This window comes from Crocuta crocuta, unplaced genomic scaffold, assembly GCF_008692635.1.
Source record: "Crocuta crocuta isolate KB4526 unplaced genomic scaffold, BGI_CrCroc_1.0 scaffold73, whole genome shotgun sequence".
Taxonomy (NCBI): Eukaryota; Metazoa; Chordata; class Mammalia; order Carnivora; family Hyaenidae; genus Crocuta; species Crocuta crocuta.
In genome coordinates, this window is record NW_027529443.1 from 1,010,250 (window position 1) to 1,027,324 (window position 17,075).

The following is a 17,075-nucleotide window of genomic DNA, read 5'->3' on the forward strand; positions in this document are numbered from 1 at the left end:
CATTCCTTTCTAGCCTGCCAAGTTTCAGTAGATAGGTCTGCTACTACCCTTATGTGTCTACCTTTGTATGTTAAGGCCCATTTATCCCTAGCTGCTTTCAGAATTCTCTCTTTATCCTTGTATTTTGCCAGTCTTGCTATGATATGTCATGCAGAAGATCGATTCAAGTTAACGTCTGAGGGGAGTTCTCTGTGCCTCTTGGATTTCAATGTTTGTTTCCTTCCCCAGGTTGGAGAAGTTCTCAGCTATGATTTGTTCAAGTACCCCTTCAGCCCCTTTCCTCTCTCTTCTTCTTCTGGAATTCCTATGATACACATATTGTTCCATTTGATTGAATCACTCAGTTCTTGAATTCTCCTTTTGTGCTCCTGGAGCAATTTATCTCTTGTTTTCTCAGCTTCCTGTTTTTCCATGATTTTATCTTCTAATTCACCTATTCTCCTCACTGCCTCCTCAATGCATGTAGTGGCCACATCCATTTTATGTTGCACCTCATTTATAGCATGTTTTAATTCATCATAACTATTTTTAAGTTCCATAATCTTTGCCCCAATGGAGTCTCTGCTGTCTTCTATGCCTTTTTCAAGACTAGTGATTAATTTTATGACTATTATTCTAAATTCTTGTTCAGTTATGATGCTTATATCTGTTTTGACCACTTCTTTAGCTCTCACTTCTTCCTGGAATTTCTTTTGAGGAGAATTATTCCGTTTCATCATTTTGGCTAGCTTTCTGTCTCTTGTAAGTTTTAAAAGCTTGTTATGTGCTCTACACCTACGAAAACTGCTATATTAAAGGAGGCTCATACACTGTCCAGGGCCTGGCCATTCAGGAAGTATTTTTTGAAGGGTGTCACTGGGTCTCTGTTGTTGTGACTTTGGTTATTTTATTTCCCTACCTGTAGTGATGTTTTGAATTCTCCACCATGTGTGCTTTGGTTTGTTCCTTGAAGTAGCCCTGGAAAGGAAAACAGACAGACGAACAGGGAATGAGAACAGGCAAATGTACAAACAAAACAAGCAAGCAAACAGACACAACAACAACAACAACAGCGAAAGACAGTCTAAAAGCATAAAACCAGAAATCCAACCCACAAATAAAGAGCAGGGTGGAGGCGGAGTGATAGAAGAGCATATACAAAAAGAGAAATTAAAGGGGTGGAAAGAAAGAGAAAATGAACATTGACCAGGCAGAGAGACTATAAGGTTAATCCAGAGAGTGGAAAAGGAAAATATGGAAGGAAGTGAGGAGAAAGAGAAAGAAACGAAGATAATGTTACCCAGAGAAACTATATGGTCTGATTTTTCCGGAAAAAGAGAAAGGAATGTAAAGAAGGAGGTGTAGAATATACATCAAGAGGATGGATTAAATATGTCTGTTTAAACAAACAGAGTAACCGGCCTAGAGGAGGGAAGAGATAAGAAGTAGAAAAGGGAGAATATATCTGAATTACAAGAGTTGACTTAGAGTTAATGCAGGCAATACAGCAGTGCTGGTCTGGGGAAGAGGGCCATCTGTTTCCGCAGCATCTATCTCCTCCAGGAGCCAAGCAGCCTACAGTGCCCATGGGCGTGGTTAGGTGTAGATCACCTGCCTCCACTGTGGGGCTCTCAGACCTATTCCTGAGGTCCTGCCTTGGTGGTTGTGGGGAGAAAAATGGCAACCCCCAATCCCTTCTCCTTGGACCAGGTATCCCAAATCACTCCTTTGGATCTATTCTCACTGTGCTGCAGGCGCAGATGACGTGTGCCATCTCCTATGCTCCATGCGCAGCTGCGTTCCAAGCTCCCACTCTGTGCCAATTAATGATGCCGCCTGAAATGTAATCCCGCGAGCTGCAACACTTCAGGGCTGGGGACATGTTCTTCCTGTTGCTGAATGGGCCCCTGAGGTACCACCGAACCCAGAGGGGACTCCCCTCGTCCCCAGGCCCGGGAACAGGGCAACCAGCCCCAGTCCAAAGAAAGCCCTGCAGTTAGAGATGGAATGAGAGGATCCCTCTCTATCGAGATCTGAGGTTTTTCTCTTGTCCAGACATTTCCCCAGCCTCTCTTTCTCTTCGCGTTGTCTCTCTCCAGAGGAGATCCCTCCCCTTCGCACCTCCATGTTGGGACCCATTTTTTACTCCCCCAGTTCGCAATCACCCACCCATGAGGCTGTCTTCCTAGTAGACTCCAACTCCTTTCCTCCCAGATTCCTAGGGTTCAGAGTCATTTGGCTTCAGCTCTTTTTCTTTTGAGCCCCAATTAACTCTTTAAACTGGGCGATTGTATGTGTAATTTCCAGAACTTTTTCTTGTTCTCCAATTACAATGTCTTCCTAAAAGCCTCTGAGCATCATCTCATTTATTTATTTCCTTCAGGGCTGTCTGCATCTTAATCCTTTCAGGTGCTACTGAAAGTAAGAGGAAGCCCACATGGTTCCCAGCAGGCCCGTCTTTGAACAGGCTGTAAGTTCTGTGGGCAGGTACATTAATTGATAAAAAATGCTTCACTTAGATCAGAGATTCTTGTTCCCCTTCCCCCCACCCAGGTGACACTTGGCAATGTCTGGAGACATTTTTGGTTGTAACATCTAAGGGATACTGCTGGTATCTAGTGGATAGAGACCAGAGAGCCTGCTAAATATCCAACAGCATACAGGAAAGTCTCCAGCTGCCAAGAATTATCTGGGTCAAAGGTCAATACTGTGAAGATGAGGAAACCCTGATTGAAGACCATCTGGGAGCAGGCTGCCAGACCTCACACCACCAAAGGCCAAGACAAGGAGGGATCCTCTGTTCCCACTTCAGGAGACTCCCAGGCACCTATTCAAGTTTGTTTAAAAGAGAGCTCAAGGCACCTGGATGGCTCAGTGGTTAATCATCTGACTTCAGTTCAGGCCATGATCTCATGGTTTATGAGTTCATGCCCTGCATTGAGCTTTGTGCTGACAGCTCAGAGCCTGAAGCTTGCTTCAGATTCCGTGTCTCCCTCTCTTGCTGCTCCTCCCCTGCTCATGCTCTCTGTCTCTCTGTCTCTCCAAAATAAATAAACATTTAAAAACCTTCCAAAAATGTTTAATAAATAAAATTAAATCTTAAGAAAAAAAAAGAGGGGCGCCTGGGTGGCTCAGTCAGTTGAGTGTCTGACTCTTGATTTCCACTCAGGTCATGATCCCAGGGTCATGGGATTGAGACCCACGCTGGGCTCCACACTGAGCATGGAGCCTGTTAAGTTTCTCTCTCTCTCCCTCTGCCTTTCTTCCCCATTCAGGCACTCTCTCTCTTTCTCTCTAAAAATAAAAAAATAAAGAAAAAATTTTAAAGTGATCTCCAGCTGATGGTTCATGAATGACACGTGGCCCGCAGAGTTGCTTCAATTGGCTTTTTATTTGGACAATGCCTTTAGTGGTGTGAGGCCTGGCAGCCTGCTCCCAGATGGTCTTCAATCAGAGGTTTCCTCGCCTTCCCAGTATTGACTTTTAACCTGGTAATTCCTGGTGGGGGGAGACTTTCCTGTATGCTGTAGGATATTTAGTGGCTCTCTGGTCTCTACCCACAAGATCCCAGTAGTGTCCCCCTAGATGTTACATCCCAAAATGTCTCCTGACATTGCCAAGTGTCACCTGGGTCGGGGGAAGGGGAACAAGAATTTCTGATCTTTATCTATATCTATATCTCTGTCTATATCTATGTATCTATGTATCTATCTATCTTTCTATCTATGTAAAGTGGCCAAGGTTTTGCTTGATTTTACCTAAATATCTGGGTTTCTAGCTTTTGCTGGAAAATCGAGATGGACATGATTAGTAGAGCCTAGTGACTGCTGTCCTACAGGCAGGCATGTGGTCNCTGCTGGAAAATGATTAGTAGAGCCTAGTGACTGCTGTCCTACAGGCAGGCATGTGGTCCCTTCCCACCTCTGTCCCCTGGTCTATGTAACCTCCTATGTTTCCTGCCTGGCCTCTTGATCCATGTTAATCCATGACCCCCGCATTTCCTTTTTTTGTTGTTTTTTTTTGTTTTGTTTTAATACTTACTTACTTTTCAGAGAGAAAGAGAGTGAAAAGGCCAGAGAGAGAGAGGGAGACACAGGGTCCGAAGCAGGTTCTGTACCGTCAGCACAGAGCCAGACGCGGGGCTCAAACTCACAAACTGCCAGATAATGACCTGAGCTGAAGTCAGACATTAACCAACTGAGCCACCCAGGTGCCCCTCTTTCTCTGGTTTTATCCTGGGGATGAATACTGACTCTGTACCCAGGGGTAGCTGTGGAGTGGTTCTGAGATCATCTTTCAGTTAATCATCTTGTTTCTCTTCCCCTGTTACCATTACTTTGGAATAATGGTAGACTATGGACCGTATCTGCCCCCATTGGAGGTGGAGACTCAGCGATTGTCAGGTAAGAGGCAGCAGGTGGAGCCCCAGGCATGAGTGAGATTGCCCAGGAAAGTGTGTCAGAGAACAANTGGGGTAATGTCGCAGGATGGTCCTAGAATGTCTCACACTTTCCTAATACTTGCTGCCCCATCAGTTCTCTTTCCTTTTCACATAGAAAGAGCATGGGGCACCAAAGTTAATTAGTTGATTGATCAATGTCTACTTAGAACATATTATCTTTGTTTAATCTTGGATTTATATTCATGTTTTCCTTTCTTTTATGGCAAGGGATAACTGGTTTTCCATTTGCAGAAATGATACAAAAAGTGTTCCTTTTAAGATAAATTTATTAAGCAAATAGTAAATCATCTTACAGAAACGTATAAAGTAAATAATAGTACAGGGGGTAAATGAGAAGGCAAAAATCCTAACATGCATGACTGAATGTTTGGGAAATCGGACCCCCCAGGAATGCAGCTCCTGGCTCTCCTCACAGAGGGGAGGCCAGCTGATACAGATGGCTATAGAATCAAGGAATCTCTAGGCTCCATTTCTACCAGGTGGAATAAGCCTGTCGTGGGGCAAATCCGTCAGCCTGGACTGATCCAGCAAGCTGGGAGGGAGGATGGCCAGAGGCCTAATACTGGGAGCTGCTCTGCCTGTGACAGTGTTCCTTTCCACACTGGATCAAACTCCGATCGCGTTGGCCAGCCTCCCTCACCCTGGAGGGTCAGAGTCAGAGGGCTGCCATGTGTCAGCCTTAAGGGGACCGCTGCCCACTGATCTCCGCTGACTCGAGGTCCCAGCTGGAGGCAAGGAGGGGCCTCTCCGATTTGGCTGACCAAGCTCCCTGTTGCAAGATGGGGTCAAAGTTACAGTTTGGATGTAATATGGTGCTCCTTTGCCTGCTCTTGACCTTTGTCTGTGTTTTCCTGGAGGCCTGATCTGTGGCTCTGGGAGGCTGGCTTCCTGTTCTCTCCTGCTGGCAGGACTGACCCTCGTCATCCACACTCAGTCTGTTCTTCGGCATCCACAGGACCCCTGCACTCCGATGTCAGCGTCTTAGGTGCACAATGAAGGAAGGTGGAAGCTTCTGTGATGATGCTATTTCCTGCCTGTTTGTTATCTTGAGATCCTTCTTAATCTAGAACGTGATTTTGGCGGCTTCTGGCCCATAGACGGCCCCACCCCTGATTCTCTGTGCCGCAGCCCTGGACAGCCAGACAGACACTTCTGGGCTTCCCCTGCCGTACAGACTCTGTCCATACAGTGCCTGCCCAGCCCCAGATCCGGGGGATTGAAATCCAGATGTAAAAGGCCTTGGGAGGGGCATTCTTCCCTGAGGGCTCAAGTATGAACTTGGGCTCTTGGGACGGAGCCTCAGGTCTTAAGGCCTCAGAGAGACCCTCTGAGGTAGGGCCTTCCTCAGGTGTCTCGGAGAGGCCAGTCCTCCAGGCCCTGGGGAATCAGAACCCCACACTGGTCTGACCTTCGCACCTCCAGAAAGCATGAGGAAATACATGTAAATTCTGTTACATGTATTTACAACAATAAAAAAATTTTAAGACTAAATAAATAAATAAAATCTGAAAATTACGTATGTTCTGTTTAATTAGTCACTCCCTAAAAAAACAATACACTAAGGGCACCTGGCTGGCTCAGTTGGTGGTGGATGTGACTATTAATCTCAGGGTTGTGAGTTCAAGCCTCATGGTGGATGTGGAGACTACTAAAATAAACTTTACATTGAAAATTTAAAGAAAACAACACAAAGCACTAGAAAGGTAAAGATTATTAAAACCAGGAAGATCCGACAGGATCTGGAATCAAAATTGGAGGTTTTGATTCTTAACTGTCTCCTATCATTTAAAAAACAGCTTAACATTTGGGGGGGAGGTGCCTGGGTGGCTCAGTTGGTTAGCCATCCAACTCTTGATTTTGGCTCAGGTCATGATCTCATGGTTCATGAGCGCCATATTGGGTTTCGTGCTGACAGCATGGAGCCTGCTTGGGATTCCTTCCTTTACTCTTCCTGGATCCCACCTGTCCCATGTAGCCACCTCTATACCTTAACAGTTCTCTGCAGCCCAAGCTCATGGGCAGCATCAGAAGATAATGGGCTGTGGGGACCTGGGTGGCTCCGTCAGCTGAGCGTCTGACTTTGGGTCAGGTCATGATCTCACAGTTCATGAGTTCCAGCCCCGCACAGGGCTCCTCGCTGACCATGTGTAGACTTTTTGGAATTCTCTCTCTAGGTCTCCCTCTTGCCCCTCCCCCACTTGCTTCCTCTCTCTCTCTCTCTCTCTCCCCCCCACCTCTCTCTTTCAAAATAAATAAGTAAACTTTAAAAAGAATTTAAAAATGGGGCGCTTGGGTGGCTTAGTCGATTNGAATTAAAAAATAAAGAAGATAACGGGTCCTGAAGGATCTTAGGGAAGCTATCGCACTGAGTATGTGTAGGGGCACCTTGCCCACATGGCCACTTGTGTATGGGACATGGGTCCCTTTTCTCTGTCATAATGCCACTTGGAAAGTTACTGAGGTCCATACTGAGGCTTTCTATAGCCAGCATCTCCCCTACACGTTGTGATACATGGCTGCCCACCAGATATTCCCAGGAGAAAGGAAGGCCCAAGGGGCTACCACATCTTTTCCCAACTCCTACACACAATGGGCCAGCCCATACTCAGGTTCTTAGCTTGATTCTGGAGGAGATGATGGTCTCAAGAAAATGTTAAGCTTTATCCCCTCCACAACATACCTGGCCAGGATGGAGCCACTCCTTAGAATGAGAAACAGAAGAACTTCCTTGGCACTCACCTTGCATCAGGCAGTGTTCTGGAACTTTACTTACATTAACTATATCATAACCACAGTAACCCAAGGAGGTAGGCAATATTATCACCTGTGTGTGTGTGTGTGTGTGTGTGTGTGTGTGTGTATTTTTTCAGATAAGAAAACAGAAGCAGAAAGAAGTGAAAGAACTTGCCCCAGGGACCCAGCTTCTGAGTCCAGCCCAGTCTGTGCGCTTCTCAAACACTCCACCTTGCATCTGCCTTTGTGCATTTGCAGAACACACCATGTGCAAAATCAGGGGACTGTCTGAGCCTCAGTGATATATGAAGGAAATGGTATCTGCTCATGATTTCAGCTGAATTCTTCCTGACACAACATAAGAATGACCTCACCTCATTCCCATTCAATATTGTTGTGTCAATATTTGATGTTATATTGTTTTATAAGTGCTCCTTGTGAGGAGGAAAAGGAATACAGGAAACAAAGGATAAAATAAACAAAACAATTTTTGCAATTGAGTTGCAACTGATCAAGCCATTCAATAAGAGGTGTGGGGGCTGAAGGCAAAAATGATAGAGGTTAGAGGCACCTGGCTGACTCAATCTGTACAATATGTGACTCTTGATCTCTGGGTTAGGTTGAGTGCCACCTTGGATATGAGATTAATTAACAATAAAATCTTTAAAAAAAAAAAGCAACAACCATACACAGAGGTTAAAAAAAGTTACCATGTAATGACAGCTTAATAAAAGAAAATTAAAACCAGGGCACCTGGGTGGCTCATTTGGTTAAGTGTCCAACTTCAACTCAGGTCATGATCTCACGGTCCTTGGGTTGGAGCCCTAGGTCAGACTCTGGGCTGAAAGCTCAGAGCCTGGAAGACTGCTTCGGATTCTGTGGAACCCTCTCTCTCTGCCCTTCCCCACTTATGCTCTGTCTCTCTCTGTCTCTCAAAAATAAAGAATAAAAAAATATATTAAAAAAAGTTTCCTAAGTGACTTTAACTTTAGTTGTACAAATCAACTTACACAAATTCTTTGAGGAGAGCTTGGCGGGCTCAGTAGGACAAGCATGTGACTCTTGATCTCAGGATCAGGAGTTCAAGCCCTATGTTGGATATGGCAATTACTAAAAAAAAAAATTACTATAAGCATATATATATATGCATGAAATATGCATATATATATGCATAAGCTTATATATATAAGCATATATATGTATATTTTAAGCTTATATATGCATAAGCTTAAAAAATTCTTTCTTGGGGCATCTGAATGGCTCAGTCAGTTAAACATCTGACTTTGGCTCAGGTCATGATCTCATGGTTCGTGAATTCACACCCAAGTCAGACTCTGCATTGATAGTGAGGAGCCTGCTTCTGATTCTCTGTCTCTCTCTCTTTGCCCCTCCTCTGCTCATGCTCTCTCTTTCTTACTATCTTTCTCAAAAATAAATAAATAAACATTGAAAACATTCTTGCTTCAAGCTGAATGATGCATTTGACAAAGATCTCCGGGATCTGAACTAAGCTAAACCATGAACATAAAGCTAACTACAGATAAGAAAGACAAGGGCTGCCATCATCAACTTTATCTGAAAGAGATGAAAAAGAAAGACCATGGGATGCCTGGGTGGCTCAGTCAGTTAGCATCTGGCTCAGGTCATGATCTTGTGGTTCGTGGGTTCGAGCCCCTCATCAGATTCTGTGCTGGCAGCTCAGAGCTTGGAGCCTGTTTCAGATTCTGTGTTTCTCTCTCTCTCTAACCCTCCCCCATTCATGTTCTGTCTCTCTCTGTCTCAAAAATAAACTATAAAAAAATTTTTTTAAAGAAAAAAAGAAAAAGAAAGACCATGTTTTGTGAGAATCGAAGAAAGAAAAAAACTAAACATTTACACAGTATTATATGTGCCAGATCTGTGCCAGGGGCTTGACATAAATCGGTTAGGCTCATTATCTCCTATCGCAGATGAGCAAACTGAAGTTCAGAGGATCATGGGGTGAGGGCATGAACCAAGCTTTAAGACATGTTTCTTGCTAGGGTTCGTAGGTGGCTCAGTCCGTTAAATGTCCAACTTTGGCTCAGGTCATGACGTGGTGGTCAGTGAGTACGAGCTGCACATCGGGCTCTCTGCTGACAGCTCAGAGCCTGAAGACTGCTTTGGGTCTGTCCCTCTGCCCCATTTGGTCTTCACAAATGTTACCCGAGTGGGGTGGGGGCTCCCAGGCAGAGGAGCAGGTTTCCCAGCCCTTCTCCTGGCTCACTCTGCTTCATTTCCTCCTGTCCTGTCCAGTGGGAACAGTCATTCAATTGTCCAACATCCCACCCTGCAGCGAAAGCCCCTGCACTAGACTTAACTTCCTCTGTGTCTGTCTCTCCAGCTTCTAGAATGCTGCCTCTAACACAGATGCTCCAGAAATGTGCTGAGTGAGTCGCTTTGCCAAGGAGCAGAAAAGACAGCGGGGATGTGAGAATCTAAGCTGCCCTGCCAGAGCGGAAAGCTTGGGGAGGCTTGGACTTTCACTGCCTTAGGGTTGGGGGCGGGGATGACCTTCACTACCTGGAGGACTGGGGCAGGTAGGCCCTCAGGGGACACATGGGCAAAATGTGACAAGTTCAAACAGGAGCAGATGAACTTGACCTGCTGTCAAACCAACATTAGCCGCACAATGGTCTAGCTGGTCTCAGGGACCCACAAAGGATGAGCCCTGAGACCCCTCCCACTTGAATAAAGTCCTCTCTTTACACACTGGAGAGGGGATGGAGGGTCTGCTGGGAGGAATCCAGGGACCAGTCTAAGGGCATGGGGGGGACTCTGACTCTCTGCATAGGTGGGGTCAGTGCCTCAGAGTGAACCTATGACAACCTATGTGGGGGCATCTCTTCTGAGGGTCCCGGATGTGTCATGCATGGAAACACGAGGGCATTCTCCTGAGGTGCTCACTGAGGATCTCTCTGTGCTTCCATCTTATTTTTTTTTTTAAGTTTCATTTATTTTTGAGAGAGAGAGAGGGAATGAGTGGAGGAGGAGCAGAAAGAGCAGGGGTGGACACAGAATCTGAAGCAGGCTCCAGGCTCTGAGCTGTCAGCACATAACCCGACATGGGACTCAAACCGTAAGTCCTTGAACCGTGGTCACTCGAACTGGAACTTCGACCTGAGCTGAAGTCAGATGCTTAACCAACAGAGCCACCCAGGGCATCCCTGAGCTGTCACTTTTGATATCCAGTGTTCGGTTCCATCCTGTGGGATATACTCCTCATAAGGAAGAGGAAAGACAGACAAAAGTGAAAGGAGACACAGGAAAGAATTAGAGAGAGAGCGTGGGGGAGGAGAGGAGACAAAGAGAAAATGCAGAAGGAAAAAGATATGGAGAGAGGGAATATAACCAAAAATCCTCAGAGCAGGAGATGAGGGGGAAAGATCAAGACAAAGGGAAGGAGAGAAGTAGGAAAGAAAGGAAAACCAGAGAGGACAAGAGACAGAACAAAACACAGCTGGATGAGGGAGAAGTTGTGTCAACAGGACATGCTTGTTTTGAACTTGAAGCAGAGAGATCAGACAATGCATCCCTGGCTGCCCTCCTTGTACCTGGAATCTCCAGGCCAAGAGCCCTGTCCTAAATCTGGCTCCTTAGGTTGGGGCTCCCCTGCTTTACCAGGAGGAGACCTCAGTCCTAGATGGACTATGAGGGGTGGATGCTCTGTATGTCCATCTACTAGTCATCAATTACCAAGGCTAATGACTCCAGCCCTTCCCTGGGCTCCACCCTTCTCTCTGCTTGGGAGGGCCCACCGACTCAGGGTCCAAGAGCCAGTCCTAGGGGGGGTCAAGGAGTAGAACTCAGGAGTCTGTCCTAGACTTAGGTGGAAGAGAAGAGCCTCTGAGGAGAAGAAATCTATGACATCAGTAAGACCTATGGGATGGAGCTGTTGCCCTGTGTGGGCTTTAATCTCCGGAAGATTCAGCTATGGCTCCCAGGAGTCCCGAGGGCCCTGACCCAGAACAGTCCCCAAGGGAGGACCCATCTACCTTCCCACATGCCCATTGGCCTGATTGCCTGTCTCCCAGGAGGGAGATCGACAGGTGTTCAGTGTCCACCTGCAGTACCACGTTACCCTTCTCAGAAAAGTTTTATGAATAGTCCAGCAGATTGAGTGTGGATATGGGGCAGGGGGAGGGGGGGAGAAGCAAGTACAGCAAAATATTAACCATGGTTGAATCTACATGGTGTGTATATAGGTGCTCTCTGTACAATTCTTTCAATTGTTTTCACTGTTTGGATTTTTTTTTTTCATATCAAATAACAGGGAAGAGAAAGAAAAAACATTTCCCTGGAAAACAGTAGGCACTCCTACGTACAGGGCGTTGGGTGTATAATCCCTTTTCCGGGAAATCTAGATTTCAAATGTAGGACACTGAAGACAATGCTTTTCCCGAAAGATGACAGAGTACAGGTAGGAGCACCTGTGGAACACCGCAATAGTGGGGGGACACCTTAGACTACACCCAGAAGCAATTAGTAACTTGCCCACCCAAAGCTGCTGACCCTTCTGTTGGTGACCTTTTCTCAAGTATATTCTGCCCGTCCTGAGATCTGGGCCTTGGCCCAGAGGGGACCCCACCCTGCCACCTGTAACTCTTGAGGGGAGAGGGAGAATAAAGTATTCCAGACCCTTCTTGAAAACTGACCCTAAGAGGCTGAACATGTTTGCTCAGAAGGTGAGGTTCGCACAATAAAGAGCAGGTGGGGGGTGGGGGGTTGGACCTGGTATAAAAGATCTGGAAGTTTCCAGGTGGTTACTTTGCAGCGGGATCTGCCAGGTGAGAGGTGACAAGGGCTGGGGTAAGGGATGACAGGGATGGCTGGGTCTCAGCTAGGGAGGAATTCAAGCTGAGCTGAGAGCAGCCTGCCTGGATGGAGTGGCAGAAGAGACCTGTGTGTCAACTACCTGGAGCATCTGAGTGAGGTGTAAAGACATCTGGGTCTCAGAGGAAGGACTGGGGATCCCTGGGATGCTCAGGGGAATTGATACGACCAGATTTGTGTTAGTGCAGAAAGAATTATGACAAATCAACCAGGCATCTGGAATCTGATATCTTGAGCTGTGATCCAAACTCTTTCTGCAGTTTCTCAACTGTTCAGATGCTGGTACTGGCACAGTCTTGTCTATAATCACCTTCACTCCACGGGTGACAGAGAAGCGCAGCCCTAAAATGCTCCTTTCCTTCTGTTTTGTGACCCGGGTGAAGCTAGGAATTTAAACTCTGCCCCAGATGTCTCCCATCCGGGCCAATGTATCACAGGCAGATTGCAGTTAGGATTTGCTCAGACTCCTAGTTTGTAAACTCAACCACCTCTATGGTTTGGAGATGGCCTCCACGTCTTTGAAATCTCTTTTCCTGCTTTGTGACAGGAGGGAACAGGACTTAACACAGGGTGGCCCAGGCAGAGGCTGAGGATTGATCTTCTGATTGGGGAGGGGAGAAGGGGGTTGGCTACCTGCAGACCAGGGAGGACAGAGGGGTGAAGCACACAGAAGATAGTGTCTTCCAGAAGCAGGACTAGAGACTAGGGACCATCGTTTCTGAGCCCAAGACTGGGTCAGTTAGGGCTGAGTTGAGGGACAAAGATGGCTGAGTCTCAACTGGAGGTCTAACCCAGGGATGCCTGGGGAAATGAAGTCCAAAGGAAAGATGGTAAACCTTGACGTTCTCCTTTCTTTCCCCTCCAGCCCCAGAATGTTGACCATTACTCTTCTTGCCCTTCTCTGTGCATCAGCCTCTGCCAATGCCAGTAAGTGACACGCCAGGAGGCCAGTAGTAGCGTCACGGGAAGGCAGCTTCCTGCACTGCTGGTGGCCAAGGCTTCCAGAGGCTGGCTTGGGGTGGTGGGTACTGAGGTGTGGGAGGTATAGGAGCAGTGACGAGGAACTCAAGCTCTTGAGATCTCAGCTTCTGACGCCTACTGTCTCCTCCAGTTCAGGCTAGGGCCTCCTCCTACAATGGAGAGTATGGAGGCGGTGGAGGCCAGCGATTCTCCCATTCTGGTTACCAGCTGGAGGGGCCCATCACTGCCATCCGCGTCCGCATGGACAGCAAGTACATCACAGGGTAAGGTTCTTTGTGTTTCTGTGGTTTGGGGATCCTCTCCAATCTTACTAAACTGTATAAAGTCCTCAGCCACTTGCGGTACATCTGTTTCAATCAACAAGCCCCAGGGATAACTTGGTAAGTGAAAGCTATCAAGGGGACTGGGGTCTGAGGCCAGTGCGGTGACAGCGCTACAGCCCCCAGTGTGTGCATGGCCTGGGGTGAATCATGTACCACAGCCGCTTGGGCGCCTGGAGCTGGCTACTTTGGCCCCACCTGAGGTGTAAGTCCCCTCGGGCAATCTCCAACTTTGGTGACGCCTCTCCCCAGAACGTGTATCCTTCTGAATCTGGGGCAGCAAAGTCTCTTCTGTCAGGAGAGCCTTCCAGAAAGGCCCATCTACTTCCTTCACGTAGGGGTTGGGGGTACAGCGGGAACCTAGGTTTCAAATTGATGCCTTACCACTGTCAGGGGGGCTCCGGCTAAGTTACTTTTCCTCTCTGAGCCTGTCGGGATAACGACTTGAAGTTCCCAGTATGATCTCAAGGGCTCGGCTCTCTCTTCCCTCACACATCGTGGGGCTGCCAGGGGGCCTGTCATCCCTGCTCCAGTTTGCAGGTCTCTCCGCTTGTAGGCCAGGAGGTCCTGAATTCTGGTCACCCTGCTCAGTGTCAGTCTTCCCTCCCTCCTCGCCCTGCCCCTAGGCTCCAGGTGCGCTACGGCAAGGTGTGGAGCGACTATGTGGGTGGCAGCCAGGGAGACCTGGAGGAGATTTTCCTGCACCCTGGGGAGTCAGTGATCCAGGTGTCTGGCAAGTACAACTCCTACCTGAAGCAGCTGGTCTTTGTGACTAACAAGGGCCGGAACCTGTCTTTTGGGACAGACACAGGCACCAGTTTCAGTGCTGTCCCCTTGTACCCCAAGACCGGTCTACGATTCATCAGCGGTCATGCTAGCATCTTCATCAACGCCATCAGCCTGCACTGGGACGTCTACCCCAGGAAGTGAACCAGTTGCTGAACCGCTGCCTTGCCCTGGGCTGAGCACTGCAGCTGGGGTGTCAGAACCGCCTAACCGTTAACCCCATCTGCTCAATAAAATATAAATAAAAGGACACAGCTGACCCTGGTGTGTATGTGGCTGTGTGCATCTGGGAACTGCGTCCTGACTCTGGCTGTGGATGTGCCCATCCCCTTTCAGGCTATCTGTCGACGTCATTCCAGGGAAGAGGGGGAGGGACAGAGAGAGGTGTGAAAGTCTTGTGTTTTTCTTCATAGTTTATATAGAGGAAATAAGATTCTGTCCTGAACCAACTCTTTTTTTCAAGGATAGCTCCTGAGACTGTTTACCCAACTGGAGTTCTAAGGCTGAGGGTGAAGCCTGGCTGTGGCTTATTCATCAAACCCCTACATCCACGCTCTAGTTCTTGTCTCCCGTTGACAGTGTCTCCCCGGCAAAAGGCTGGCACCTGGCTCCCTTGACATTAACCCACTTGCTGTCTCTTGGTGGCCCAGGCCATTTTCCTTTGTGCTTTCCCAGAATCCACCTGACTCTCGAAGCTTGGCCTAAGTTTGTGTCAAGAACTCTGTTACCCCAGCCTCGTTCCTCCCCACCTTTGCCCATAAGCACTGACGTTCCCTGTTTAGCTCAGCTTGCTCAGAATTGGGCTTCTTCCCCCTAGGAAGCCACCACCTCCCCGACAGCTTCTACTCTGCCAAGACCATCCTCAAAAAAGGGCGTTCCAAGAGGAGTAGAGTTCCATGGCGGGCTTCCGCGAATGCCAGGGGTTGGTTGGCATTCAGGGGAAGCGACAGAGTGGCTGGATAGATACAGCAATATTAAGTCGCTTTGGAAATCATTCTTGGGACTCTAGTTCCCTGTTCTAAAATTACCACGCTGTTCGGTTTTTGCCGTTTGGTGGTGGTGGTTGGGAGTGGGGGAAGTCACTCATCTCTCCCCAAAGATTCACTCACATCATGGGGAATTGCAGAGTCACATTTCTTTCCCGATTAGACAAAGATAACACTTATGTACATGTAATCTTAGAAAGAAATATTAACAGAGAAACAAACCCAGGCCTAGATTGTTTTTAGCGTAATTCCTTTATTTCTCTCAGACAAGTCCATGGAATGGAATATTATGTCACTGTATTTTTTGTGTGTGTGACATAAAGCACATGAAACTCACCCTTTTATTTATTTACTTACTTACTTGTTTGAGTTTATTTGACAGAGAGCATGAGTGGCAAAGGGACAGAGAGAAAGGGGAAGAGAATCTGAAGCAGGCTCCACACTCAGTGAGGAGCCCAAAGCGGGGCTCAATCTCACAAACCGTGAGATCATATCCAGAGTCAGCCACTTAACTGACTGAGCCATCAGGCCCCAAAATTCACCCTATTAAAATGTGCTGTTTCGGTGGGTTTAGGACATTCACAGATTGTGTAACCATCACTGCTAACTCTGAAATATTGTCATCAGCTCAGAAAGAAATCCATCCCCATTAAGCAGTCACTCCCCACCCCTCTCTCCCAGCCCCTCATAACCACCCATCTACTTCTGTCTCTACAGATTTGCCTATTCCGGACATTTCATGTAGGTGGAATCATACGATAATGTGATCTTTTGTGTCTGGCTTCTCCCATTCAGCATGTTTTCATACTTCATCCACGTTGTAGTACGGGTCAGGATTTCGTTCCTTTGTATGGCTGAACCTGACACATCAGATACCTGGTCAACTTCAGGATAGACTTCTCACCCGCTGGTGAAGGCGCTGGCACCGGACAGGCAGCTGCAACAGAAGATGATGCAGTAATGGATTCCCGGCTTCTGTGTGGTCTACATATTGGGCTTTTCTTTTTTTAAAATTTTTTTAATGTTTTACTTATTTCTGAGAGAGAGAGAGAGAGACAGCATGAGCAGGGGAGGGTCAGAGAGAGAGGGAGACACAGAATCTCTAGCAGGCTCCAGGCTCTGAGCTAGCTGTCAGCACAGAGCCCAACGCGGGGCTTGAACCCACCAACCGCGAGATCATGACCTGAGCCGAAGTCGGACGCTTAACCGACTGAGCCACCCAGGCACCCTCATGTTGGGCTTTTCTAAAAGATTTTCTTTAAAGAAAAACTGTTTTACTTATAAAATTCTAAAATTTCTAAATCGAGCTAACCATACGTTTATCAAACACTCTCTGCTAGGTGCTTGGGAATACAAAGTCCACTGAAGATTTGTTTCTTTTTCTCTAGTTGAAGGGAAGATTTGGTGAGGGAAGGGGTGTGTGTGTGTACGCATGCACACGTGTGATAGGGACACAGTACAGGGCTCAGGCCTCAGCCTATGCAGAAATGTGAACATATAAAAACGACAATTGCACAGTTTCCTCCTGGACAGGAGGCACATGAGCTTGTTTATATAATGAAGAAGGAGTCAGAGAGAGGAAGAGACTGAGGGCTCAGGAAAGAGGAGGTAACTGAGGGAACAAGGTCTCACAGGAGACGAGGGAGGATGTTTTATGGAGATGTTGGGGCAGAAAACATAGAAAAAGAAGGAAATAGAGATGAGTGAAGATACACAGGTTAGTTGTAGAGGGAGTGAGTATGGAGTAAAACTTGATGGAATTAATACTTAATCCTGACTTGTTCAGTTGCATAAGTTACGTGCTGTATTATTCAGATTCTTCCAGAGGAAAACTAGGAGGGGACATACGTATATATATATACATACAGAATTTTTTAAAGAGTTTATTTTATTTATTTATTTAAATGCTTTATTTTTGAGAGAGAGCACGCCCACGCAGGAGCGTGATGTGAGTGGAGCAGGAGCAGAGAGAGAGAG

At 47.1% G+C, this 17,075-nt stretch overlaps 1 protein-coding gene across 1 annotated transcript; it reads left to right on the forward strand.

Moving 5' to 3' along the window:
* The first annotated feature begins 12,897 nt into the window (after positions 1-12,897).
* On the forward strand, positions 12,898-14,256 carry LOC144228639 (zymogen granule membrane protein 16-like). Its single transcript, XM_077760547.1, has 3 exons — positions 12,898-12,952; positions 13,137-13,269; positions 13,953-14,256. The coding sequence occupies exons 1-3, from the start codon at positions 12,898-12,900 to the stop codon at positions 14,254-14,256; spliced, it is 492 nt and encodes a 163-aa protein (XP_077616673.1).
* Positions 14,257-17,075: the final 2,819 nt, after the last annotated feature.

Bases quoted from the DNA above. Each gene is read 5' to 3' on its own strand.
- LOC144228639 (XM_077760547.1), top strand. From the start codon at position 12,898: ATGTTGACCATTACTCTTCTTGCCCTTCTCTGTGCATCAGCCTCTGCC. The intron at 12,953-13,136 runs GTAAGTGACACG...TGTCTCCTCCAG, and splicing joins ATCAGCCTCTGCCAATGCCA to TTCAGGCTAGGGCCTCCTCC. The intron at 13,270-13,952 runs GTAAGGTTCTTT...CCCTGCCCCTAG, and splicing joins GACAGCAAGTACATCACAGG to GCTCCAGGTGCGCTACGGCA.